The 26362-nt window shown below is 43.4% G+C and overlaps 1 protein-coding gene across 1 annotated transcript; it reads left to right on the top strand.

The window, feature by feature from the left end:
* The first annotated feature begins 485 nt into the window (after positions 1 to 485).
* GCNT2 (glucosaminyl (N-acetyl) transferase 2 (I blood group)) lies at positions 486 to 16163 on the top strand. The gene is given in 4 exon segments (XM_027676286.1): positions 486 to 511; positions 3662 to 3735; positions 8423 to 8998; positions 15898 to 16163. Coding segments are annotated over 4 exon segments (942 nt in total).
* The last annotated feature ends 10199 nt before the right edge of the window (positions 16164 to 26362 follow it).

Below are 26362 nucleotides of genomic sequence, written 5' to 3'. Positions count from 1 at the left end.
ATAGGAGTGGAGACCTTTAGTTTAACCGCTCTACCCGGCGGTGATACGGCTTTACAGGTTGGCCCAAACTTGGGCAGCAACCTGATGGCTGGATGTAGTACATCACTGATTGACGGCTTGGAACACCGCTGTTTAGTACCAGCTTGCTGTTAACTGGGATGTTGCAGAAAAGGCATTGAACGTTTAACATAAGCAGAGAATGGCATACTAACTGAAAGGTACCCGTCCCGTTTCAGAGAATGCCTGCCAGTGGATCCTGCTTATATTTGAAGTTTTGTGTTTTGTTTTTGTTTGTTGTTTTTTGTTTGCGTGTTGTGGTTTTTTTGTTGTTGTTTTTTGTGGTTTTTTTTTCCCCGGTGTAATTTTTAAGTGTTTTGATAGTCCCATGGAAGCAGTCAGGTCCCAGAAGAAACTGAGAATGTGCAGAAGCTTCAGCTAGCTCCTCATCTGGCTATGTAATTTTCCACATTCGTGTGGAAACAGCAATGACGGGACTGGCTGAAGGAAAAGAGTAAGAATCCACCTTTCAAGAGAAAGGTAAGGCAGGAGGGCATTGACAGACATGGTGTGCTTTTAGATCCAATGAAACAGGATGTAAAACACCACAAATTTCATGCTGTACACACAGCAGCATCACTAGAGCTTAGTCCCTGAGCAGGCTGGATATTAAATTGATCAAACTGGTAATGAAAGTGGGAATTGTTCCATCTCAACTGACACAAGGCAGGTGACCTTATTAAAAAATATGCCAGTGTATTTAATGGGGTAGGGCAGTTTCTTGGGGAATTAATGATTAATGTGGCTATAACTCTGGAGATCCCACAGCTAATGCCCCTGGAAAAAGTCTTACTTCCACTATGAGATGGCCCTGCTGAAATTTTTAGAATGGTACTGTATGAATACAAGCACATAAATTCACCATTATTTTCTGATAGAGAAGCCAAGTTACTCAAGAACTGCTGCATTTATTAGAAGACATGGTGGTCTCATGGTGGACATAGGAAGCTGACTATGGAAGAAACCTCAGAGCCTGCTGAGGGATGCGATGTACCTCTCTGTGGTCTGTTGAGGCTAACCACCAGGAGCAACTCAGATTCCCACATTGTTGAGTTACCACCGAAAAAACAGAAGCCACTGCCAAGATACCTGACTTCACGTAATGTCTTGAGCAAGTTCTGACTTGGAGAAACTTTGGCATCTGCTGATAACCAACAGCCTGGAGCAGGGCAGTGTTTACAGCTGTCCTGAGTTATGCATGTGTATATGAAAAGGACCTGAGAGAGAGAAAAGCAATTGTCTACGCACCCCTGAGAGGGAGCAGGGACTTAGGAGGGTCATAACATCCCCAACTAGTATGTATCCTTAGCATGTGCTAAGGCCTTTGGAAGAGCAAGGGAGGTGGGCAAGAAAATGCAGTGCTTTTCCTGGCACCCTTCCAGCCTCCAACCATTTGCAGATCAGGATTTTGTGAGATGGACATAATTGCTGTGTATCCAAAAATGGTCCTCTGTCATGAACTTGCCCAGTCACTTGAACAGAGCTCACATAGAGATTCAATAAGAAGCAGCCTAGGGATAAAGGTACCATTTTCCTTATAATTGCTGTAGGCACAGGAAAAAAGAAGCCCTTGCGTACATTCTTTGCAAATGAAAAGTACTAACAAAAACTAACCCAAATATAGGCTTGGGGTTTAGGCCAAGAAGCACTGTCAGTGTGAGCAACAGGCAACAAGCTGTAAGTATTTCTCAAACAGAGAAATTGAACAAAACTGGAAGAAAAGAAACAAACATGTGCAGACTTTTGAGACTGCAAAGTAGAATTGCAGTTCAAATCAGGATCCAGGAATGCTTCAAAAGGAAGGTTCCAGAAAGCACTGTGAAATAACCCATCACAGGACAGAAAACATGCCAGGGCACGAGCTGCCAGGTATGTATGGTAACAGAGGACTCCAGTAAAAAAACCTTGGCCTGGAAGAAGCTGTTTAACAGGTAGGGATGAGACAAGACAAAGCTGTCTGCAGGAGCAGAGGAATATGATGTTGTACAAGGCAGGAGATTTTCAGTAGTTTTCTAGTCTCTTTATGACCTTCCAGTGATCCGGTATGGGGAGACCAAATTGTCCCAGCTTCAGTAATGCCATCAGGGTCTGTCTTCTACCCCATGGGGACTGGTGATTGCAGCCACTCCCCTTCCCGTTAGAGAGCCATAAAAAGTTTTTGTGTAAGCAGTAGAACAAGGGACAAAACATAAGCATGATCCTCCACTCAAAGCAAAAGCAAAGAGGAAGGTGCTTGGCAATTTGAAATGCTCAGGAAATGCAATTTGAAAAGCCTCAGTTTGAGGCTTTGTCAAGAAGTAAACCATCACAGATTTATCATTTATTAAAGGATTTTTCATTATACTTAGGATGAAGCACAAATGTATCATACAAATCCTTTTCCTTCTTGAGTGAGTGGTCCAGGACTATCCAAGGTTAACCAAACTCCGATGTTAATGGTAATTAGCAGAGATTATGAGCATATTTCTAAATGGTGACAAAGTCCTCTTGTTACAGTTGCTGAGTGTAATAGGATCCTCAGCCCAGCTACAGCCAAGTTGCGGTACTGTAAAATAGACCATCATAGGAAAAGGAGCTGGAAAAGACCTAGAAAATTAGCAGGTTTGAACCAGTATGACTTGCAAAACTGCTGAAAAAGCTATGCCTAACCTGCTCCCGAAAACCATCGGCAGGAAAATTCCAGCCTCTCCAGACAATCTAATCCACATTTAACTGTTTATCACTACAAAGCTTCCCTAGTGTCTGATCTTTACCTCTCCTGATGCTATCTAAGATGATTAGTTCTTGTCTTATGCACAGAGAGCAGGGAGAATCAGCTACTCCCTTCCTATTTGCACCAGAATTTGCTTCTGTTTTACCTTTTTTACATATTTGAAGACTTTCTGCCTTTTTTTTTTAATGCTATAATAAACATATATATATTTCTGTCATCCCTGACAGTAGATGGTTCCTAGACCCCTATGGGTTCTCTGCTCATTTTGTAGCCGGAAACAAGTTATATTGTCAGAATAAAGAACATGATAATGCTACATGCTTAGTGTAGGCATTAGAAATAATAACAGTGACCCATATATCTGCACTCTCTGGCATAGCCAGTCACCTGTACCAGCAGGCAGGGCTGTGGTCAGACTTGCTTGGCAGAGCAGGTCACTCTCAACCTGAAAATCCAGTTGCTTTACTCCTTTAGCTGCTAACACACCTGCACCTGGGAGCAGACCCTTGGCCATGCAGAGACCAGGCTGCAGGGACACTGCCCTGACCTGGCACCACCCTGAGGGTCTGACACCAGCTGCTCCACTTTGCCCACTGAAGGGAACACCTTGGGTTCATGTTCATAAAGTTAGCAAGAGCCCAAATATTTGCAAAATCCAATGTAGGCTGCCTTTGGACACTTCTCCAGGGAAAATAGTAGTGACACATGTAAATTTGTACTTTACTGTACACTAATCTGCAATAAGAAAACAGATCTCTCTCCATGTGTTGACTACACCAGTGTCAGCTATAAAATCTAGTCATATTTAACAGAAGAAAGCCAGCTTCACCACCGCAGCCTGCCTGTCCTCTATTAGGACGTGTTTAATTATGTCTTGCTTTCTCTGCGCAGGAGGATAAATGAGCAGGGAAGAGAATGCCATGCTGTTGCTCCTGAGCAGCTGATGAGGAATAGTTTGCACAGAGGTGAGTACGTGTCCCTGTTGGTAATTAATTGGAGAAGGGAGCAGTAGAGTGCTCTGCTTTGGACCAGTAGCAAGTCTGACTTGCAAAATGCTCTCTGCTAAGAGACTGGGCAGCTTACCTATTCCCCAAACCTTTGTGTCTAAAAGTCTGCTGCAAATGCAGACAAGTAGTGAAGTTCCTGCAGTGTAAGAGTCTGTGTGTCTGGAGCTTGAGAGCACAGCAAGACAAAGGTGGATGAGATGGTGCATTGTCTGGCCCCTGCTATTTGTGCAGACAGATGTGCTCACTGACTGTGTACAATTAGATTACTCAATGGTTTTACTGGACTATGTGAGCTGAGGTAGCATTTGCCTTGATGTGTCATTTCATCTCTCCTCCCATTTGCTGCCAGTGCTGCTGCGTTGTGACTGTCCGGTGTCAGTGCATCTGCCTGGGAACTCCTGTTTCAGGTAGGTTTGAATTTACTTCTCTTTGAATAGTCAGATTATGGCTGGCTGGGAAGTGCAGGAAAGGCAGGGACTGCTTTGAACAGGAAAAAAGGGAGGGCAGAAGAGAGATAGGAATAAATTCTGACTGCTTTTGCACTCAGAGTCTGGTTTCGCTTCCCCTGTGTGAATACAGTGCATACTATACCTTCCAGCTCAGGTGGGGCATGTGACTAAGGCACATGTTAGAGAAGATTGCTGTCAGGTAGGGCTGCTCCTAGGAGAGAGTTTTAGGGAGACCATGCACATTGTATGACATCCCAAACCAGCACAAGACCAAAGAAGTTTCATCTTGGTGCGAGAAGGTGTGTGGGTGGAGGAGATCCTTTACTTGGGCACAAAACAGTGGCTACCTGCACCTCCTAAGCAGAAAAACCACACTGAGGCAAAATTGTTTGCTCACAACAGGTTCACTGTGATTTTAACAATGGTGCCAATTCAAATTCAGAGCTTTGCATGAGAGAGTCATGAAACGAAATGTCGTGATACAGATGTTTTTGTCCTAACAATAGAATAGAAAATATCAAGTGATTTCAAATAGACCTGTAACGCATAACATTCATTGCTGCTGGCTGAGGCCAAAGAGGAACTCAAAACCAATGTGCAAAGCCCGTGCATCTTGCCTTTTAATTAGCTAACAAATAATAAGCTGAAACCAATTACCTATATTTATTAAGGCCAGGAGCAGTTTACTGAGTATTGACTCTATCCTGAAGATAATATCCTCATTGTCTGGAAAGGTCTGTTCCCATTCATCCGCAGGGAAGACATTTCAATCCCCAATCCTACTGGGGAGTGTGTTTTCACTATAGGCATCACACCAAAAACTCCTGTGATGCTAAAATGAAAATTACTACAATGCATGTCCAGGGAACAATAGAAAGGAGCAGCACTGCAAATCTGTCAGCAGCAGTTTTAGTTCTGCCAGCATAGATCCCTTTTACACAGCCTATTTGTTAAATTGCATGGTAAATTCAATCTTATCTTTTTGTCCAGTAACTCTGTTTTTGCACCCAGAATATGCAGAGGTTCAATACAATCTACAACAGGAGAATCCAGGGGCATCATGAGGTCTCCTGACACCTTACTGATTGCTGGTGCCATAATATAGTTCAAATGTACATTTAGATTTGGCTGCTCCTTGCAACTGAACTTAGAATGAGTCTATAAAATCAATAACTCACTAATACCTGAGAAAGACTTTTTCCAATAAGGTGGCTCATGCGACTTATACACTATTTATTTGTTTGACTGGTTTTGGTTTGTTTGTTGGGTTTTTTGGTTGTTTCGTTTTTTTTTTTGAGGGGGGTGTATAGGTGGCTTTTTTAAAGTTTATTTTGTTTGGTTGGGTTTTTTTGTGATTTTTGCCTATAATTCAAGGCATGGATCTTATTTCACACAGAGCAGCACAAAGTAGAACTAGTGCTAAAATAACAAAACCACCCCCCCCCCCCAAAACCCCAAAGGTTTTGACAGCTTGATTTTCCACAGCAATCATTTAGAGGTATGTTTTCAGGTTTCTAAACATTAACTGTGCCAGAGAATAGAGGCACCAGAATTGAGAAGTAGCACCAAGCATGCAGCCTTCTTTCTCCCAGGGCTATTAGTACCAGAGGATCATGGTTAGTCTGGATTTCTGCAAAGGTGTTGCAGCAATGTCTGTGCAAGGAAAAAAAACCCATCAACAAAACAGACCAAGGAAAGGTTAATCTTGCATTGGACTCCTATGAAGACCAGACCCATTTCGTTTTCTGCATGTAGCTTTACTTGTTTGTTGTGGACCAGGCTAGTAATGCGGACTTCAATACCTAAGAGAGAACAGTCTCCTTATGTACATATATATATAATAGCCAGTCTTCGCGAACGAAGATTTTGGGAAAGGTCTTTTACCTTTCAAGCCTGCGCAACGGATTTTTTTAGGTGAGACACAGCTTGCGCTGAACTGAGCCCACCCTTTAATCCTAAGGTTCATTTGCCGGGGCCAAGCAAGCTTGGACAATGGCAGTGAGGTCCTCAGGACGTAGGTTTGTTTAGAGTGACCTTCTCATAGATGGATGGCCTCACAGGGCTAACGAGCTCCATCTGCCCGGGGGACCTGGATTCGAACCTGGGTCGCAGCGGTGAGAGTGCTGCATCCTAACCACTAGGCCACCAGGGGTCCATATATACATATATACATATATATGTATATATACACACATATATATATATATAATGTATATATTTTAAGATCTTGAAGGTTTTCCTAGCTGTGTAGCAGGTTATAGAGTGCCTAAAGAAGTTTTAAAAACATCTGAGCAGACAGTTTCAAAGGCATCTAAATGCTTTGAAACATCTCAGCCACTGGTACTTCGGAAAAGCAACCTGTGCTCTCTGCTCCCAACTGAGACTTCCCCAATGAAACCCTGACACCTGCAGGAATGTTGGCATCTGCCCCCTGCTATTCTTCTTCTACATACTCCTAACTCCAGCTGAATGGAGGTCTCATGTTAAGACTATGGCAGAGGGGGAGAAATGGTCTTGCAGCCAGCTGACCCAGTAGGAAGGTGGGAAGATGATGAATTCTCTGGTCTATGGACTGCACAGAGGACAGCAAGAGGCTGCTGGTCTTATAGTCACCAGCTGTCATGACAATTTGCTTTTCTGAGGTATCAGGCAGGGGAGTGGTGTTTACACCTGGATATAATTCACTGTAACAATCAGATTAGGAAGATGGTGTTTGCTGTGCATTTCTATTCTAGACTTGAATAGTGGTCTCACCTCAGGAGCAGTGTTTTCCAGATGACTTCTCAGCAGCATCAGGTGAGTCTCTGTTACTCCTTGGCACTTTGCACAGGTCTGCTCCAGCTCCTTAGCTCCATCGGAGCCATTCTCCTTCCAAAGGCACTGGTGTCTGTGAAGGAGGTTGCACTGGATCTCCAGCAGGACTGCAGCTATCCCTACCTGTTCCTTCTGACTGCCTGGTGAGGAGTGGCTCAGTCAGGACATTTACTGACTGGTATAATCTCAGATCAACTGATTTTGCCTCAGCATTGCTTCACATTGGAGCAAAAAGACATGATGTTGCAAAAAGTTTACATGCCCCAAATATGCTGTCTCATGGCAGGAGATCCACATGAACAAATTCACAGTTGAAAGAGACCAAGGATTTCACTTTAGTCAGAGTCATGCCACAAGCCCTCATTGCATAAGCGTGTTATACCAGATGCATGCATAGTTCTTAGAAATGTCTCATCAGAAAACCTACGGTTAACTTCAGTAGTTTAAATAGCATGTTTTGCTAACCCAGTTCCTTGTGATGGATGTAAGTCTGGAGCTCATCACAACACATGCATGACTTTAAGCAGAATCTGTTTGTCAAATTTCAAATTTACAAATTAAGAAAACACTGCTGAAAAAAATGTAATGGCTGTGATATGAGTCTACACAGAGACAAAAGGATTCTCTTACTTTTTATATGTGAATGTTGGTGGCCTTACATTAGAAATGAAGAATAGTGAAGACAAGAATATAGAGGTGGAAGACACATGAGTGATTGTTCTCCATCTTGTATTCTTTGGCTGGAAAATGGTATGTATGGAACTGGTTTTCTGATAATTACCTTCTAGAAATTATATTTAGAAAGGCCACAAGAGCTAATACATACTTGATCTAGTAAGTAGTGTAGTTGTCACTGAGACGTATTGAAGTAGTGTTTATTTCATGTCAGAAGCCTTCCACAATTTGGAAGCGGTGATAACTGATACATTGGATGGTTTAAAAAAAAGTCCTGTAAGTAAAAAAATAGAATTATACAAGAGGTAAATATGAGGTTTTCCTGTCACTAGGTGCATGCACAGACATTTTAAGGGCTATATGACACATGCAGGGAGACTGGGGAGGGAGGAGTTAAGAACATACCCATAAATTGAATTTGGGGACACCGTGAGATATGTGCCAGCTGTTCATTGCCAAGCCAGTAATTATGCAACATGTCTGTTTAATCTTCAGGGTGCTGTGGAGCAGCTTCCATCTGCAAGTCGTCCGCTACTTATGCTGCTTCCACATCAATGATGGCTATGCAACTATTAGTATTGAAAGTAAGGGCAGCAGCTGCATAATGGGCATCAGATGGATGCATACATTCTCCAGCAGGAAGCAAGCACGGACAGCAAAACAAGCTGTTGATGGTGTCTGATCAGACCTCTCTGCAATATTTCAAGAGAGATCCTTTTTCTGGACAGTAGTGAATACACTCAGATACTGCTTCTTTGCCATTTCAACTCTTGGTGTTTCACTTCCATTTGTTTTCTACACCGTTAATGCGCATGCACAAAAATATCTTATGAGGCTGAACTTCTCAGTGAGTTCAATTTTAATAGAAGCCTGTAAAGCACTTAATGAAGACAAGGTGTCCTTTCTGAAGGAAAATGCTTTAAAAAAATCATTCAGAGAATCTAATTGCACAGAGTACATAACACAGAACCACTACATCACCTGTGCCCTCTCAGCTGAGGAGGCTGTGTTCCTTGTTGCCTACATCATGACACTGCACGAAGAGTTCAAGACCTTCAAGTGGCTCTTCAGGGAGCTGTACATGTCCCAAAATGTCTATTGCGTCCACGTGGATGCCAAGTCACCATTTCTCTTCTGGTGGGTGCTGCAGCACCTGATGGGCTGCTTCGCCAATACCTTTCTCGCTTCCCAGGCAGAAGGGAAGGTCTACATCAGCATCTCCCAGCGGTGGGCTGACCTTCACTGCATGAGAGACCTTCTGGCCTTGTCCGTGCCCTGCAGTGGTAGAACAGGGGGGAATGGCTTTAAATTTAAAAAGGGTAGGTTTAGACTAGATATAAGGAAGAAATTCTTTACTGTGGTGGTGGTGTGGCAAAGGAACAGGCTGCCCAGAGAAGTGGTGAATGGCCCATCCCTGAAAGTGTTCCAGGCCAGGTGGGATGGAACTTTGAACAACCTGGTCTAGTGGGAGGTGTCCCTGCCCATAGCAGAGGGGTTGGAACTAGATGATCTTTAACATCCTTTCCAACCCAAACTATTCTATGATTCTGTGCACATGCACGTACGCACATAGAAGTACATAACTGAGGTTGATTTTGGCAAAGCCTAGATGAAAAATTTAATCAGATCATAACTGATATAAAAGGTTGATCTAACAAATAAGCTTGCTGGCCCTTTTTGAACATGGAGGAAGAGGTGACTGTGCTGTGCAGAATGTGAATTACCATTCCACATCTGAGCAGGAAAATGCCTGGGGATCTAAGTTCAAACAGAAATCCTTGGACATTTAAGCTGATTCAAGCCTTTTACTTATAAAATCTGAGATGATCAAAAGAGAGGTAATAAAGATTATGTATTTTAATCTATGTAAACATTGTAGTGAAGTTTTTTACCAGATGTTCATTTTTCTGGGAGAAATTTTATTTTTAACAAATTGAAATCAATTCCTCTTTCCTTATTATTCCAGCACAAGAAAATCTGAGTTCAGGCTAGAGTCGAATTCTAGTCTTCACATGCTTTTCTATGGGACCAAAAACACGCACACACACATACCAGCTCTCCTGTAACAACTGCAAAAAATCCACATCCTCATAACTACTGCCTAAACTCTGTTGTACAAGGTCAAGGATTTGTGCAGAGAAACAGAATCAGAGACAGTATTTTCACCTTTACTGTATGTATATACAGTTACTTTTACCTTGTTCACATGACTGAGAAAGGGTTGGATGATGCACAGGACTTCACCCCCCTGCCCGTTACTTTTAGAAGCACCTGGTAAGACTCCACTGCTCCTGACTCCCTAGCGCTTCACAGCAGCCCAAAGCAGGGATATGAGGAATGGAAGCACAGGCAAATTTCTTCTTCTGTCTTTTTCTTTCTTTCCACCCTCTTCCTACTGTAACTTATTGCATAACTCTATGAGAATAGTGCTTGCTCTTCTGATAACTATATTTTACAACTGGCATGCACAAGAAGCACAAATGATTACTGATCAAGATATTTGTAGTATAATCATCAGCATATATTATTTGTAGCTAGCTGACTTTTCCTAGAAGCTGGTTGCTGTGATCTTACTACAATCCATTGCCTCAGAAGCAATAAACCTGGGACCAGATATGTTTTCCAGAGACAGAAAGCTTTAGGTGGTTGCCATTTGTTGTACTGCACTGTGTAGCTTACATAGGCTGCATATTTCATAGTTGTTTTCACAATAATCACCATTTGTTTTCCAATGTTGCTCATTGGCAAAACAATTTTTTGAGGTTGTTCTCTTTGCATCAGAAAGATGCAGCATTTCCACAGCATGTATGGTTTTCTCCTCTTCCTTGTTTTCCTCGCCATCACATTAGATTGCCTGGACAAAACTGGCCATCTTGCTCTGACAGATGTGCTCAAGGACTGTGGTTGCCCAGGATTTTGAATCCAAACTTATAAGCCTAACACTCACCAGAACATATCCAAGTCAGATCCAGATCGCTGAGTGACTTTCGGGTGAGAAATCATCCCTCTCAGTGCATGGGGTGTTAGCCTGGAACTCAGTTCCAGGCTCTAACAAAAAAACTCCTATCCGAGTTTGACCAAGCCACTTCTTTAACTTTTCAGGCATATCAAAGGGAGGTAATGGTGTCGGGCAGTGGTCCAGCTGTTAGAACAAAATGTTGGAGGCCACCAGGCAAGCAGAGAAGTCATTTAAGGACCAGTTTGGATGGATAAGTGTATCATGAAAGAACTAAACCAGAGATATTTGTAGTTTCAGATAGACATGATAATCTCAGTTCAGATAAAAGATAAAAAAAACTGGCCCCCAAATCTTAAAACAGCATACTTACTACAATTAAGACCAAGACTTTTTCTTACCCCCTTAAAGGCTAAAGACTTTCAATTCCTATAACAGTCTTAACTTCTCCTTGGTATTTATCTCAGGCCATTTATCTCCCGCATCATTCCTGCATGACAGAAGGTTCTTTAAAGTCACTTTTCAGAAAAGAAATAGAATTATGGGGAAATTAAGAGAAAGTATTTTCAAGGTATGTAGGTCTGAAGTGTCTGGCCCTAAATTACTTTCCCCAGGTCTCACAAGGAGCATGTACCACCACAATGCAGGGTAACAGCCACATCCCAGGCTAGCAGTGTTACCCCTCTCTGCTCATATAAAGCAGAAAGTAGGTTCTGATGGTGCTGGGAGAGGTGTGAATCCACAGTCCCTGATATTGAGTACCTCAGGGTAACTTTACTGAATTCTTTTCCAAGCCAAAGTCCTGTCTTCACTTCCATGCAATAATGTCACAGCATAGGCATGAGCTGGGATACAGGCAGTCATAGGTGATAATAATCCCTCAGGGTATGCATCGATGTGTACATTGAGATACACCTATGCTGGTCACTAGCAATTCACACATTGTTCAAGTGGGAAAATTAAGGTCACAAGAAGTGAGAGAACCACTTCTCATTCAGAAACACCAACACAGTTTTACAAGGGAGATCAGTGCTATTATTCTCCATTCACAAAAGCAGGCAGAAAAGAGTGAAATGATATTCCCAGATATTCTTAAAGCAGACCATGGGAAAAGCCACTACTGAAACACTGACACCTGACTCCCAGTCTAATGCACTGGATTAAACTGTTTTTTCAGAACAGGCTCACCTGCGGAACAACAGTGTGTGATTACACTGTTGCTTCTGCTCTCTTTACTAAGAGTGAGTGTACACAAGATGGCTGAGCACTAGAAGCTCTTTGTTGCCAAAATAGACCCGTTCTGGAGTCCTTCTTGACAGCTTCTTGGCAAGTTGGCCTCTGTCCTCTCTGCCCTGTTACAAAGAGACCAGAACTGTTACTGCAGCCTGGGACACATACCCAAGGGATTGTCTCTTACCTGCTTTAATAGGGTATGTGCAACAGCTAATGCTGTTGTGGTGGGGACAACTTAATCTGTTTTCCAGTGTTCCCCTTTCCTATTGCTTTCATTCCCTGATGATAAACGTAAGAGATAGCAGGTTCTGGCACTCATCCAGGATCCTTGTTCCTGGATACCACAAAAAAACCCTTCATGAGAACACTCACACCCAGACACACTGATTTTTCCATCTCACCCGAAGCCCAGCATCAATAACTTCATTCCACTATTCATATCTCTGACTCAGATACACATATGGCAGGGAAGTATGGGAACACACTAGGCTACTGGGGGATCACTTTTCTGAGCCATCTGTCTCAGTTTTGCAGCAATGCAATGAGTATTACCAATCCAAATATAGGAGTTGTTGAGCACTTAGCAATCCCCTCAGGCTATGAGCTGCAAGAGAAAGTTTGCGTGTAGCAACTGGCTGCCACAGAAATCACCCACTCACTCCCTGTCCTGTACGAGTGCCCAGGTATGTTCTGCCTACTGAGCAAGGCTGCAGATGCATCCTGCCATGCTAGAGCAGCCCTCCTGAGCTTCCATGAAAAGGCAGTAATTGCTCCTACAAGGAGAGCACAGTGGTTAGCAGCCGTGCCAGCCATTAGCCACAGAAATGCACCTGTCTTCCCTGCTTTTGTTCTGGCTGTCACAAAATTCACCTAGACACCTGTGGACAGTATGGTTCCACCTCTGAGATGTGCCTTGGTCATTAACACCTCTCCATAGAGATCATGAGTGGCACTTGGCAGTCACTTGGTGTAAGGGAAGCTGGGAATGTGCAGGGAAAGTGCCAGAGCAGAACTGCTTTTATTTCTGGTTTCTGCAAGAAGCCTACAGAATGAGGACCGGCTATGGGCCATGTGCCCTGGAGGGAAAGGGAGCGGGAAAGGAGCACTGTGGCGCTGTTGCTCTTGTGCCAGACCAAAAGTGACATTCGGTACATGCCATGCCATCACTGCCTGATACAAAACTAGATGAACTTCTGCATCAGAGTGAATATGAGGTAATTGATTACTGGAGCGGGTAGCCCACAGAGTCCTGTGCAAGCCCACAAATCCAGACTGCTCTCTGATCTGAATGGGTAGGCACAGAACCACAGGGCAGCAGCTTTCTGTTGTGTCTGTTTAAATGCAAAGAATCAGACTCACCTCAGCTCTCTCCAAGCAGTATGAAGGTTGCTAATGTATTCATTACTTTTCTCAACTATCACAAAGGAATGAAAACAATGGATAGTTTTTTTTGTAAGTAAGTGGAATGTTAAACCGCTCCTAGACTTTGAAAGTATGCCTGCATCATCCTGACGGCAGCTCCTCAGTTAGGAGCTGAACAGTAGTTAGGAAAATAGGAAGAGTGGCCTACAGTACGTCTTGGGTAATGGCAGGCATGTGGCAGGTGATTCTTCGTGTCAAACCAGTATGATCTCAAGAGAGATGGGAGTTGTCCTTCACTGCAGTTTATCTGATGCAGTAGCTTTACTTCCAAACTAGAGCTGTTAGCTCTCAAGGCACAACTTGTTCACATGCCTTGTACGTGGGTGTGAGATAAAAGAGAAATACCAGAAAATTCTGAGTAGCACTGCTAGCATATTAATCAATTACATTAGCCATTTCCTTATTTTTAATTTTTTACATGGCTATTTACTTGTACAGACAGATCTGGGGGGGTTTTCAGACACTTTAGCTTGCACCAAGCTTCTCACCACAACAACTTAATCATTTAAAACCATTTTGGTACCTCTCCATCCCACTGTTGTTTACAGACATGGGGTCTTGGAACAACCTTCTCCACAATACATACATCATACACTAATGTGGTTCTGTTCCACCTGGTATAATTGTTAATTTTCCTTAGCTTAATCCCCACCCTTCAAAAGTCAGACAGAGAGAGACACAGAAGTTTTTTAATATGATTCCAGACAGTGATGTTAGTTGAATAAGCCACGCTCTAGAAAAAAAGTATTTTGTACCTATGTCTGCATCATTACTCATATAACTAATCCTCATTCTTTTGTTCATATTCTCCATTATTTTAATGAAACTTCCTGATTGAGCAAGAAGTTCTCATAGGAATAAAGCATTAAAAAACCAGGGATTTTCCTGTGACTATTATTGAGTCTCATGCCCACAAAGCTGTTGCAATCTCATCATCAAAACCTTCCTCTTTTGAAAAACCTGCTCAAGGGAGGGTTTTGCAACACCATCTCAGCAATCACAAAAACACCTTCTTCATGGCAGAATTATCTGAAAAATTACTCTTGTCCTTTACCCACCATTCAGATATTATAGTTCATCTGAGAAGATATAACTTAAAATAGGGTTTAGTCTCTATGCAATCCACAGTCACCAGAATTTAAATACTGAAAAGGAGCAATACTTTTCTTCACAATCAATTTTTTGCTTCTCACTAAAACAGCACTTAGTGATGATGGGATAAGGAAGGGTATGTTTTCAAGAAGTCTTTTTGGAAAGCCGTAGTTACTAAATGAACTTGGGCTCCCTCACTTGATTTTCCTTTATCTTTTCAACTATCAGGCATTGGTTTAAGAGGCCTCAAAGAGCACAACTCCTTGGAGAGCAGAATTAGATGAGACTCATTTAAGGAAATTTTTTTCTTTCTAAATACCGACATCAGGGAGTGTCTGTGATAACTCATGCATGTAACCAACAAAACATCAGTCCAGATGCAGTAATAGAGACTTTTTTTGACATTCCCAGATGCTGAATTGCCAACAGCCCTCATATTTTTTAGGGAGAAACTCCATTCCGGTCACCTGAAACTGTCCCCTCCTTTCACCTACGAGCAAATTCATCTGACCACACCTAAAGCTATGTTACACATGCTGAGAGACAAACCTTGCTGCCAGCACACTGCCTGGGCAGCCAGGGTGGAAATCGGCAGAACCATGCCTGAACAGGTGCTGGGGTGGGCACTGGCAGTTCCTGAAGAGCAGCTCTCCCATTGGCTGTCCTCAGCACCCAGTGTGTCCCCACAGGTCCAGTTCACTCCCACTGTGGGAAGCAGGTGTTTCCTGAACCTCTCTCTAGAATTCAGCTCCTCTGATACAGGACTGCAACTCTCCCAAAGCACTAGAATCAATATCAGCTCAGAAAGACTACCTCCAAAACATACTAAATGAAGCTACTAGAACTGAGACCATATCCTTATTATCCGTCAGATGATTCAACATGCGAGGTGAAGTTTACCTCTCTTATGACTATCAACAGCCTAACAGCACAAGCAGGTGACATACATTGCCTTAATTCAGAGCACTGTGTTTTAAATAAGCTTCTTTCTTTTCCCTGAGTTTTAGTTCCTTCTCTTCAGGTTCTGAGGTCTGCTTTAAAGCTTGACAATCTTGAGCTTATTCTAGTTAAACCTTCACCCCTCCACACACATTTTTGCATTTGCACACCCACTGAAATGAAAATTTATGATGGCGAAATACAAACTTGAGCCTTTACACATTTTTAAGGAGGGGTCTTGGGTTTTGTTTTCTCCATTGTTGCAATTCACCTTGAAAGAAAATCTTTTCTTCTGAGGAGTCCCCCCTACCTTTACCAACCACTTCCCTTCCAAGGACAGATGAGATAACTTGTGTTACTGGACAAACAAGAAAACAGACAAACCAGAATTTCAGAGCAAAATGTTCTTGCATGCTGTCTTATGAGCTCAGTCAGACAAATTCTTGTTGCTGTACAGGGTCAAGAGGTGACAATTTCCATCCTACTCACAATTGCTCATCAGCTTCTCACCATCTTCTTAAACACTGATGGCTGAACCAGCTTTGGGCAGTGGGGAGACTGCACAGGGATGGGGCCAGGCACAACACCTCGGGGCTGGTCACCCTCCAGATGTGTGCAAGCTACTCCTGCCACACAACCTGACCATCTACCTTGGATCCATGTACATGGCTGTCACTTGACCCTTTGTGGAGTTTGTGCTCTAGGACCAGCACACCCTCGATCTGCTGGTGTTGTCTGGGGACAACTACAGCCCTGATGTAGTGATGCTCAACAGGATCCCAGATAGGAAATCAAATCTAGATTGAGCAGAGATATCTGCCCCCCTCACCTACTGCCCCAGCACCTGCCACCACTTGGACCTTATGTGGTGGCCATCACGGGCTCACCATGGAGGTGTTTCCAGCTGTGGTTCTTGGCAGTGCCCACCAGCACGTTGTCATCACTCCTGTTGTTTCACACGGAGAAACACCCAGGCTGGTGACAGCCCATTTTGGCAGCACTAGTGGCAAGCAAGCAAGGCATGCTGAGCCTGCTTGATTTTGATGTCTGGGACTTTTATCCATTTGTCTGAGCTGTCTTCTTGGGGAAACAGCACCCATAACTGGGCAGAGAGGTCCAAGGGGTGGTGGATTTTGCAGTGTGATGGGTTCAGGGACATTGCATGCCTTCCCGCTCAGCAGCAGCTACCCCACCCCATGAAGAACTAGGGATGCAGCTTGGCATTCACTTGGCTTCCACCCTCTTTGGCCATACTGTCTCACTAGTACCACGTGTACTTCCTTGTACCGTCTTGCTTCTCCAAAACCACTAAAGGGGTTTGGGAATTTCCAGTCCCTCACACACTGGTGGGCTGGATACCTTCACTCAGAATAAGGGTATGCACTTGCCCACCTCAAGCCCTGTATGTTTCCCAAACATAAATACATGGCCCCAAAGCCCAGCAAAAGTTACTTGCAGATTAATATTCCCAAGGATGGGAATATTTCAGGAAGATTTCTAAAGAACAGAGTCCTGTGCACCAGCTTGTAAAGTGCAGGAAAAAAGGTTGGAACAGTTAGTGGCATAGAAGTGTAAAGAAATTGTCCCTTCGCCTAGAGTGAAATGCCAAAGTGGAAGCACAGGCTGCTTCAGGGGGCTGGTGGAGATTAGCCCACTGGCAGCTAGGTTTTAACTGATTCATTGATTTGACTCTGGAATCACAGTTATGGGACTTGGAAGGTCAAGGCAAATCAGGCAGCCTTTTATGCTGCAAGATTTCCAGCCTAATATCGGCTTATGTGCATGTGTAAGAGAAATGTGGATGCAGTGGGTAATATTGTGTAAACTGTCTATGTTTGTCTTCATAATCTATGGTAGTGATGCTTGGAGGAAAGGTAGTGGGCTGTCAATGCTTGCAGATCAGCTTGCACTGGAATTGCAATGGCAAAAAAACAGGAAAGGTTTAGAGGAGAAGCAGGTTGTGTTGCCTTAATCCTGTGAATGAGGTCTAGGCTCCGAAACAGTGTTTTTTCTACTTCCAAACCTCCATCATTAAGAAAAGATATGAAATTAAAGGCATCTGAGGGGCTGACCTGTCTTCCTTGTTGCTGTCTTCACACTCGAGCAATGCAGTGATGATGGTGGCTGTTCTTAAGACCCAAAGGCAGCAAACTTGTTTCAAGGGCAGTGTTCAGTATTGTTGCCCATGAGGCAGCTCTCCCTGCTCCTGGTTTTCAGGGCAAAAACTCTGCTGAACTCGATGGAATGAGAGATGAGAGCTGGACAAGAGTAGAGTGAGCAACATATGCCAAAATTTAATTTAAGTTTGATCATCAGCACCACTTCTCAGACAAACTGTATTTATAAGAAGAGGACCCAGAAAAGCTTCTGAACCTGAATTCAGTCATTCAAGCAAATATTTGAAGGAAAATGTTGTAAAATCATTTTTTTAAACCTGTATTGAGCTACACTTCCCCCCACTTTTTAATTAACATACAAAAATGCCTAGTTTGCTCAATTTGGGAGGTGTTGAATAGTGTGAAGTCAGTAGTTTTGTATTCCTGGAAGGCAGTGTCTTCCAGTATTTTTGTGAATGTCTTGGGGTAGTTCCTGTTTTGTCAGATATCCTTCTGCTTTGCCATTGTGTCAGCACTTTCCAAGACTTTCCACACACAACATTTACTGCCATCTGTTATGAATAGGTTTTTAGTTTGGGATAGTAATGCATGTCCCAGGTCATTTAAAGCATTTATCTCCTGCTATCACTGCTGGGTTTTGTCTTTTATAAAGAGTTATCTTTAGCTTAATGCTTTCTGTTAAAAAGTAATATTTTCTGTATTTTCCCCAGGACAAACCCCCACTTTTTGGCTTGTTATTTTATTTGATAAACCCAATATAGAGAGGGGATGAAATAAAGTAACAAAATTCTGGTTATAGCTGCAGCATACCTCTGTTTATGGCAACAGCCATATTATTTTTTGCTGTGCCATAAACATAAACTCATGAGAGGGGGTTTTTTTGGATGTTCTGTAGATGCAGCTTGGGTTGGCTTGTCTCCCACTGTCTGTAAATTTCACCTTCCACTTAACACTTGGAGGCCAAAATATGAGAGATCCAAAAGGAGACACAAGGGCAAAGCTGCTCTTGTAACTTTGCATTTTTGTTATTTTTAACGGGCTGTTTTCCACCCACAACTTTTGTCTTGCTACATTGTCATTGCTATCTTTTTCTATAAAGATAAAAACACAGCCATGCATCCTTGGAACTTTTTGTGCCTAAAAGACAAATGTGCAGATAAGGTACTGAATAACAGTCAACGAGATTTTAAACACAGGAATACAATTGCTGGGTATATGTACAGATACTGTTTTGTCAAAGATACTGATGTTTACTGCAGAGAATTAAAGGAAAATTACTAGAAATGGAATAAAGATGCTGCATTTCCCAGATTTCACCTGTTCTTTAAATATCTGTTGGGACAAGGTTTGTAAGAGAAAATAGCATCTTTTAAGAGATTAATGTGTGTGGTCAGTAAAATCAGGATTTCAGGCACAGCAGCTTTTCTCCACATCTGAAAAACAGGAGCTTGCATATGTCTTACTCGGACAACTAACAGAACTGGAAAAAATTTTAAAAAATGAATTACATGGAGATTTCATCCCACCATTGTCCTTAGGTTGTGTAGTGGGTTGACCCTGGTTGGATGTCAGGTACTCCCTAAATCCACTGTCCCGCTCCCCTCTGCAACTGGACAGAGGAGAGAAAATATAATAAAGGGTTCATGAGTTGAGGTAAGGACTGGAAGAGATCCCATACCGCTTATCATCACTGGCAAGACAGACTCAAAGTGGGGATATTAATTAAATTTATTGCTACCAGAATCAGAGCAGGAGAACGAGAAGTAAAATAAATCTTAAAAACATACTCCCTCACCCCTCCTTCCTTTCCAAGTTCTATCTCCTCCTGGGTAATGGGGGTTACAGTCAGTTGTTTTCTGCTTCTGCTCAGAGAGAGGAGTCCTTCCCCTGCTTCCCATGTGGTCCCTCCCACAGGATACAGTCCTTCATGAACTTCTCCAGTGGGCAACAGTTCTTCACAAACTGCTGCAACGTGGGTCACTTTTCCATGGGGTGCAGTCCTTCAGGCACAGGCTGCTCTGGCATGGGTCCCAGATAAGGCCACAAGTCCCACCAGGAAAACTAACTCCAGCATGGGTTCCTATCTCCACAGGTCAGCAGGTCCCTGACAGAAACCTGCTCCAGCAGGGGCCTCCCATGGGGTCACAGCCTCCTTTGGGCATCTACCTGCTCCTGCATGGGTCTGCTCCACAGGTTGCAGGTGGATCTCTGCACCTCTGTGGTCCTCCACGGACTGCACGGGGACTGCTGCTCCACCATGGTCTGCACCACGGACTGCAGGGGAGTCTCAGCTCTGACACCTGGAGCACCTTCTTCCCCGTCTTTCTCCACTGACCTTGATGTCTGCAGAGTTGTTCACGTTGACACTCCTCTCTTCTCTGGCTGCAATTTTCATCTGCCCAATAACTTTTTTTTACTTCTTAAATATGTTATCACAGATATGTTACTATCATTCTTGATTGGCTCAGCCTTGGCCAGAGGCAGGTCCATCCTGGAGCTGGTTGGCCTTGGCTCTACTGGACATGAGGGAAGCTTCTGGCAGTTTCTCACCCCTTTAGCCCCCCCCTACCAAAACCTGGCCATGCAAACCCAATACAATTGTCATGTGTAAGGATACAGAGGGAGAAGATGGAAAGTGGGGAAGATAAATATTTTCAGGGCTGAAAGAGCAGTAACTAAGCTTTGGCAACAACACAGCAATTCTGTGGCATATTTTGATGTGGCATAAGTCTTCTTCCCAAGTTTACTCCCTTTCATTTCACATCGTGGTTAATACAAACACTTAACCTTCAGGTTCGCTTCATCACAGCCCTACTTTTATTTTGCAGTCATAGCCACTAGAGGGAGGTCACACAATGTCTGAGCAGATTTTCCCTTCCAAGTTTACATGAAATACACAAAATTTCAACAGACTAAACAAGCTGCAGGGAAAAAAGAAAAACAACAAATCAGTGCTTGAGAACATTTTAGGATGGCCAACAGAAGGTAGAAGTTATGCATATCGATCATCACATCCTGAAAAACAAAGCAAGGAAGCAAACCTATGAATGGTTATTCCTGAAGCTATTGTGGTTCTATTTACATAGCATGTTAGCAGCACTATTGAGTGACCTAGTCAGCTGCATGAAAGCAGTAAAAATTGAGATGCCTGACTCTAAGAAGATTGCGTGCTGCTCTTCTGCCTTTCTTCTGAGCAAGCAGTGATGGTTCGAAGAATTTTTAATTTAATGGCCTGTCTTCGCGAACGAAGATTTTGGGAAAGGTCTTTTACCTTTCAAGCCTGCGCAACGGATTTTTTTAGGTGAGACACAGCTTGCGCTGAACTGAGCCCACCCTTTAATCCTAAGGTTCATTTGCCGGGGCCAAGCAAGCTTGGACAATGGCAGTGAGGTCCTCAGGACGTAGGTTTGTTTAGAGTGACCTTCTCATAGATGGATGGCCTCACAGGGTTAATGAGTTCCATCTGCCCGGGGGACCTGGAATCGAACCTGGGTCGCAGCGGTGAGAGTGCTGCATCCTAACCACTAGGCCACCAGGGGTCCCCTGGCTTGAAGAATACCTCTTGACTAATAGCAATTTAACACCAACTTTATTAAAACATCATTAATTTCAGGGTCTTTTAGCAAACTGGAGCAGTTCAGAAACAACAACACATCACATCACATATAGATGTCCTGAAGCACAGCTGGTAACCTGCAGGCAAGGTTCTGAACAGGTAGGATCTGCCTCAGTCAGCTTATTCTGAGTTTATAGCTGCCAACACTTAATATTGCAGATCCCAGCAGAAAGGCATCAAAACTTTACCTCAAGAGCAGAACTTTGATGGAAAATCTGTTCAGTATTTTGAAGAGGAAAGAAGAGAGCCTTGCTATCTTGCTCTCATGGGGCAGCTGAAGAGAGAAGTATTTCACAGAAAGTAATTATTTTAAAAGGGGAGTTTTAGGAAGGTTGGGAGACTTAAGAACTTGAGAGGTCTGAAACGAGACTATCCCCTTCTTGCTCTATCAAGCCGAGTATCCCCCAAACTGAAACATCCCAAATAAAATGAAGGCATTCTCCCCATTTTGCGTGAATATTTAAAGTAGCCCAGAGTACGAACAAGTCATTGTTCAGACTCCACGGACAAATGGAAAAATATAAGCAATAAGATCAGCAGTTTGAAATTATGGATACAACAGTGTGTTGCACTCTGAACCTGAAGAAATACAGGTATTTTAAAAATGGGTTATATTACCTGTTTAAGTAAGAATACAGGAAAACATCAGAGATTTCTGTCCAGCTGTGAGTTGGTTGGTGTTTTTTTTCATTGGTTGGTTGGTTGGTGTTGTTTTTTTTTCTTTTTGGTTGGTTAGTTGTTTTGGTTTGGTTTGGTTGGGTTGGTTTCTGGTTTTGTTGCTGTTATTAAGAAAGAACATTATAGTCGATCACTGCAGAAGAGAGAAAAGAATGATTACTGGCAGCTGAGTTGAAGAAGTGCATCAAACCAATGAGACCTAACCATATTAGTGTTACTTTGAAATAGCAGTAAAAGACAGGGAAAGATGAAAACTGGAGGAGGTACACTCCCCTGCACAACAATGACAGCAGTGATTCAGTTCAGCAACTATAGCGTGCCTCCACAGAGAGAGTTTGGGCTCTGAGCAACCTGTATCTGTACCTTCTCAGTTTCCAGAGTTATGGCAAAGGAAAAAAAAAAGTAAACTCTTTCACAACGCTACTTGTAGCTGCCATTCTGAATCAGTATTAACAGAGATGCAAAGTTTTCAGTTCTGTTCAGTCATCACTGAGACACTGACTGGCATAGGGCATGCAAAGGACATGCTCTCTTTAATGGGATTTCCAAGCAAGTAAGATTTTCCACTGAAGTCAGTTTGACTTGCTTAGACAACCCACTGGATGCCTTTCTGCTTATTGAGCTCCTAAAGACTTTTACACATCGTGCCCAAGGAGCTGAAATCTCACATCGTAGGATGTAAGGTATGTGGAACTGCAGCCTTTTGACTCCCAGGACATTAGAACAAGCACAGAACAGGCTGTGTGGGGAGGCTGGGCAGTCTCCATCCTTGGAGGGGCTCAGGATCTCACTAAACAAGGCTCTGCAGCTATAACAACTACGTCTGCACAGGCTGTCATCACCTTGGGATTAGGATTCATGCTTATGAATGAAAATCATCAGTTTCCTTTCATCAACCTTTGTGCACTCCTAGCATCAAGGAGTTTTTTATATAACGTATGATGCAGCAGCTCCATGACTGTGCGAACTTCTGTGCCTGTTGCAGATATTGCAATGCTTTTCCTTCTTTTTCTAGCATCTCAGATATTCAACATATCAAAAATGAAAGAGAAAAACAGCATGCATTCCTCTTTTTTCACTCCTTATGTAAGGTAGGGGGTAAAGGACATTTGGAGGAGCTAGCACCTTCTGTCAGTCATAGAGGCATCACCATTGCTTCACGCCTTGCTTGCTATCATCTTGGCCTAGGACAAACCTTGGACTCATCATCAGGGTTTGTTTAACTGGTCTATTAATGAAAGCAGGTAGTCATGCAAGACGTGGAGTATCTGCTGTGTGGCTCTACAGCACAGTAGTTGCAATGGGGTGTATGGGCTGACAGGGCCAGTGCTTGCTAAGTCTCAAATTAAGTGGAACCTTCTCCTACAAAGTCTCCCATCTGTTAGATGTTAAACTTAGCTGAGAGTTTCTTCACAAGCTTTTACCTTCATAAGCTTATCTTCCTAAGACACTACTTCTTCAGGTGCAGTAAACACCCTCAGGTAGCTTGTTTTCCACCCCACGGCACAGAATAGTGAAATTAATAGGGGAGCTGAGACATTAGTTAGCTCCCAGGTCTTGATCCAAGCCAGCAGAAAGAGTGGCAGATAAACCAGTGCTCAGCATGGGGTAATGAGCAGGGCTGCAGCAGATAGAGACCCTGTGGCCAAGCACTCCCCAGAGCTGCTGGGATCAGCAGGACCTGCAGTTTCAGGCTTACATAACATATGTGGCTGCAGGTGTGCTGCTCCCCATTGCGAATAATTTGCAGGTTTCACATAATTTCCCTCAGCTGAACACATCCAAAGAGTTCCAAAAATCCCCCACCCCTAGGAAGATGTATGTTCTGTGTGTGCCTGCATCATCAGAGGCGCGCACAGCAGCCAAAAATGTCTGGCAGTGAGTGCCAGGTTGCAATGATTGTGAAAGAGTCCCTGGGAGCACAGCTGTGAGAGAGGGTCCGAGGAAAACAAGATGCAGCACTGTGCCTCTTCATGTTCCCTAGAGGGCTTGGGCCTCCTATTTCAAACCAGGTATCTGTGCAAATACTGTTCTAGGGCTCTGGTCTTGAGGCCCTGAACAAAATTCCCTGGCAGTGGGTCCAAAAGATGGATTTTTTTAAGAGAAGGGAGGACAAGTCTTATGCTGAGCTTGTGGCTTGATGTCTGGTGGCAACGCTGCAAAAGCCAGCCTTAAACCAGCAGGCTCACAGCCCTCCCGTTCCTAATCCTGCGGAATCCTGTCCGCGTCCGAGCTGTATCAATTCCTCTGCCAAAAGACCAAGCAGTAGTTGTGCCAGCCCAAAGGAAGAAGTAGCAGAGACAATCCCAGGACTAGGAGCCAGGCAGCTGCTCAAGTTGACTCTAGTGGGAAAAAAAAAAAAGGAAAAAAAAAAAAAAAGAGAGGCTTACTGAGGTATAAGGAGAGGCTTACTAAGGTATCCTTTTAACTTCACTTAAGGAATGAAAGTAATGTGGATGTGGACTCATAGAACTATAAAATCATAGAACTATAGAATGTTTTGGGTTGGAAAAGACCTCAGAGATCATCTAGTTCGAACCCCGCTGCCATGGGCAGGGATGCCATTCACTAGACCAGGTTACTCAGGACCCCATCCAACCTCACTTTGAACACTTCCAAGGATGGGGCATCCACAACTTCTCTGGGCAACCTGTTCCAGTGCCTCACCACCCTCTGAGTAAAGAATTTCTTCCCAACAGCTAATCTAAACCTATTCTTTTAGTGTAAATTCATTGCCCCTCATCCTGTCATTATCCACTCGTATAAAAAGTCCCTCTTCCACTTTTTTTAAAGCCCCTTTTAGGTACTTGAAGGCTGTTGTAAGGTCTCCCTTGAGCCTTCTCTTCTCCAGGCTGAACAACTCTGGCTGTCTCAGCTTGTCAAGTATGTGTTCATGTTTTTAGTTTTACCACTATTATGAAGCATCATCTTAGAGGTCATATAGTAGGCAATTAATATGGGTCCAACACTGGACCCCTCTCCTGCAAATGAATAACAGAAATGGTATAAAATAAAGGAAAGGTGATGCTGAATTTGCAGAGCAGAGTAAAATCCAAGCACACTTTAATGGGCTTGTGGTCTGGTTTGGTTTGCTCTCTTGCAATGTCCCATTCCTCTGTTAGAGTACACTGCCTTGTCCTTCAAACCTTGTCTCATTTAATTTGTGGGCACCACAGCTACCACAAACTCATCATTTTGGAATCCACAACTGCAAGACTGAAGCTTTGACGCCCATGAATAAATCATATGCCACAAGAGGTATAAAACTGAAGTAGCCAGTAGGATTGTCTTCTCACTGGCTTCTGAGTTAGTTGCTGGCTTCTAATTCAGTTAAAGCATCAAAGATTCTGATTTATGTGAGCTGTGAAGTCAGTAGTGACATCAGCAACACCAAACAATGAATTAAGATGCTGCAAACAGAATGGAGGATGGTGCCAAAATCTGCCTCTTGTTAGCACACACAGACTCAGAGGTCAAGACACTGTGTTACACCGTGACATGCAGGACACATTAACACCTTCACCGTCCACCAGGAACCAGCCTGTGATCATACAAATATCTAAGAAACATAACAACTTGACTTAAGGCTTAAAATAATTCTACTGGCATTACTCCACAGCAGGGGGGCACTTTTGCTGACTCTCTGGAAATCATTCTTAGTGGATTTGAACAAAAATGGATTTTCATTCCTGCAGATTCACAGTGCCACACTATAGCTATGGCACTGCTTTCCGTCTCCTTCCTCTCCCCACTCCAGAGAAATCAGGGAAGATTCAGACCTTTGCTAACAGAGGGTCATCCAAGAAAAGGTCTTTGCCTAGCAAATCCTGCTGGCTCATGGCTGGTGACTGCCAGCAGGAATTCTAAGGTGACATAGTGGTGGTTTGCTAGGCAAGCATGAAGGTTCACTCATAGGAATGATAAACAACTGGCTGCCATACGAATGTCATTTTTGGGAGAGGCACCTGAAGAGGCTGGAAATAGGCATTAGAAATAGGACTAGAAATAGGCACTCAAGGCAAAACAATGGCATCAAGTAGGTAACACTTAAACCTTTCTATCTGATTTGATTAGGTACTTCAAAGCAAAAGCAGAGGTCCTGCATCAAACAAAGGAGCCAGCCTGGTTTTGATCAGTAATTCATTAGCTCTGTTGGTTAGATGCTTCAGGTCAGGTAATGGCACAGAAATGCAAATCGAGTTGTCACCACAAAAGACTGCAAATCATAGAATCATAGAATCAGCCAGGTTGGAAAGGACCTCCGATATCATCAAGTCCAACCCTTGATCCACTACCACCGTGGTTATTAGACCATGGCACAAAGTGCCACATCCAGTCTCATCTTAAAAACCTCCAGGGACAGAGAGCCCACCACTTCCCTGGTCAGACCATTCCAATACCTGACTACCCTTTCTGTAAAGAATTTCGTCCTAATATCCAACCTAAACCTTCTCTGGCAGAGCTTAAGAGTATGCCCTCTTATCTTACTGATAGTTGCCTGGGAGCAAAACTACTGCAAATGTGGTCCATAGTCTTCAGCGTTTTCCAGGCACGGAGCTCTGAGTGAGGGGGACCAGAGAACACAAGGAAGAGG

Source organism: Neopelma chrysocephalum, unplaced genomic scaffold (genome assembly GCF_003984885.1).
Source record: "Neopelma chrysocephalum unplaced genomic scaffold, ASM398488v2 Primary Assembly neopelma1_26b, whole genome shotgun sequence".
NCBI lineage: Eukaryota > Metazoa > Chordata > Aves > Passeriformes > Pipridae > Neopelma > Neopelma chrysocephalum.
Note: the sequence above shows the minus strand (reverse complement) of the source record. Positions and strands in the feature narration are given on the sequence as shown.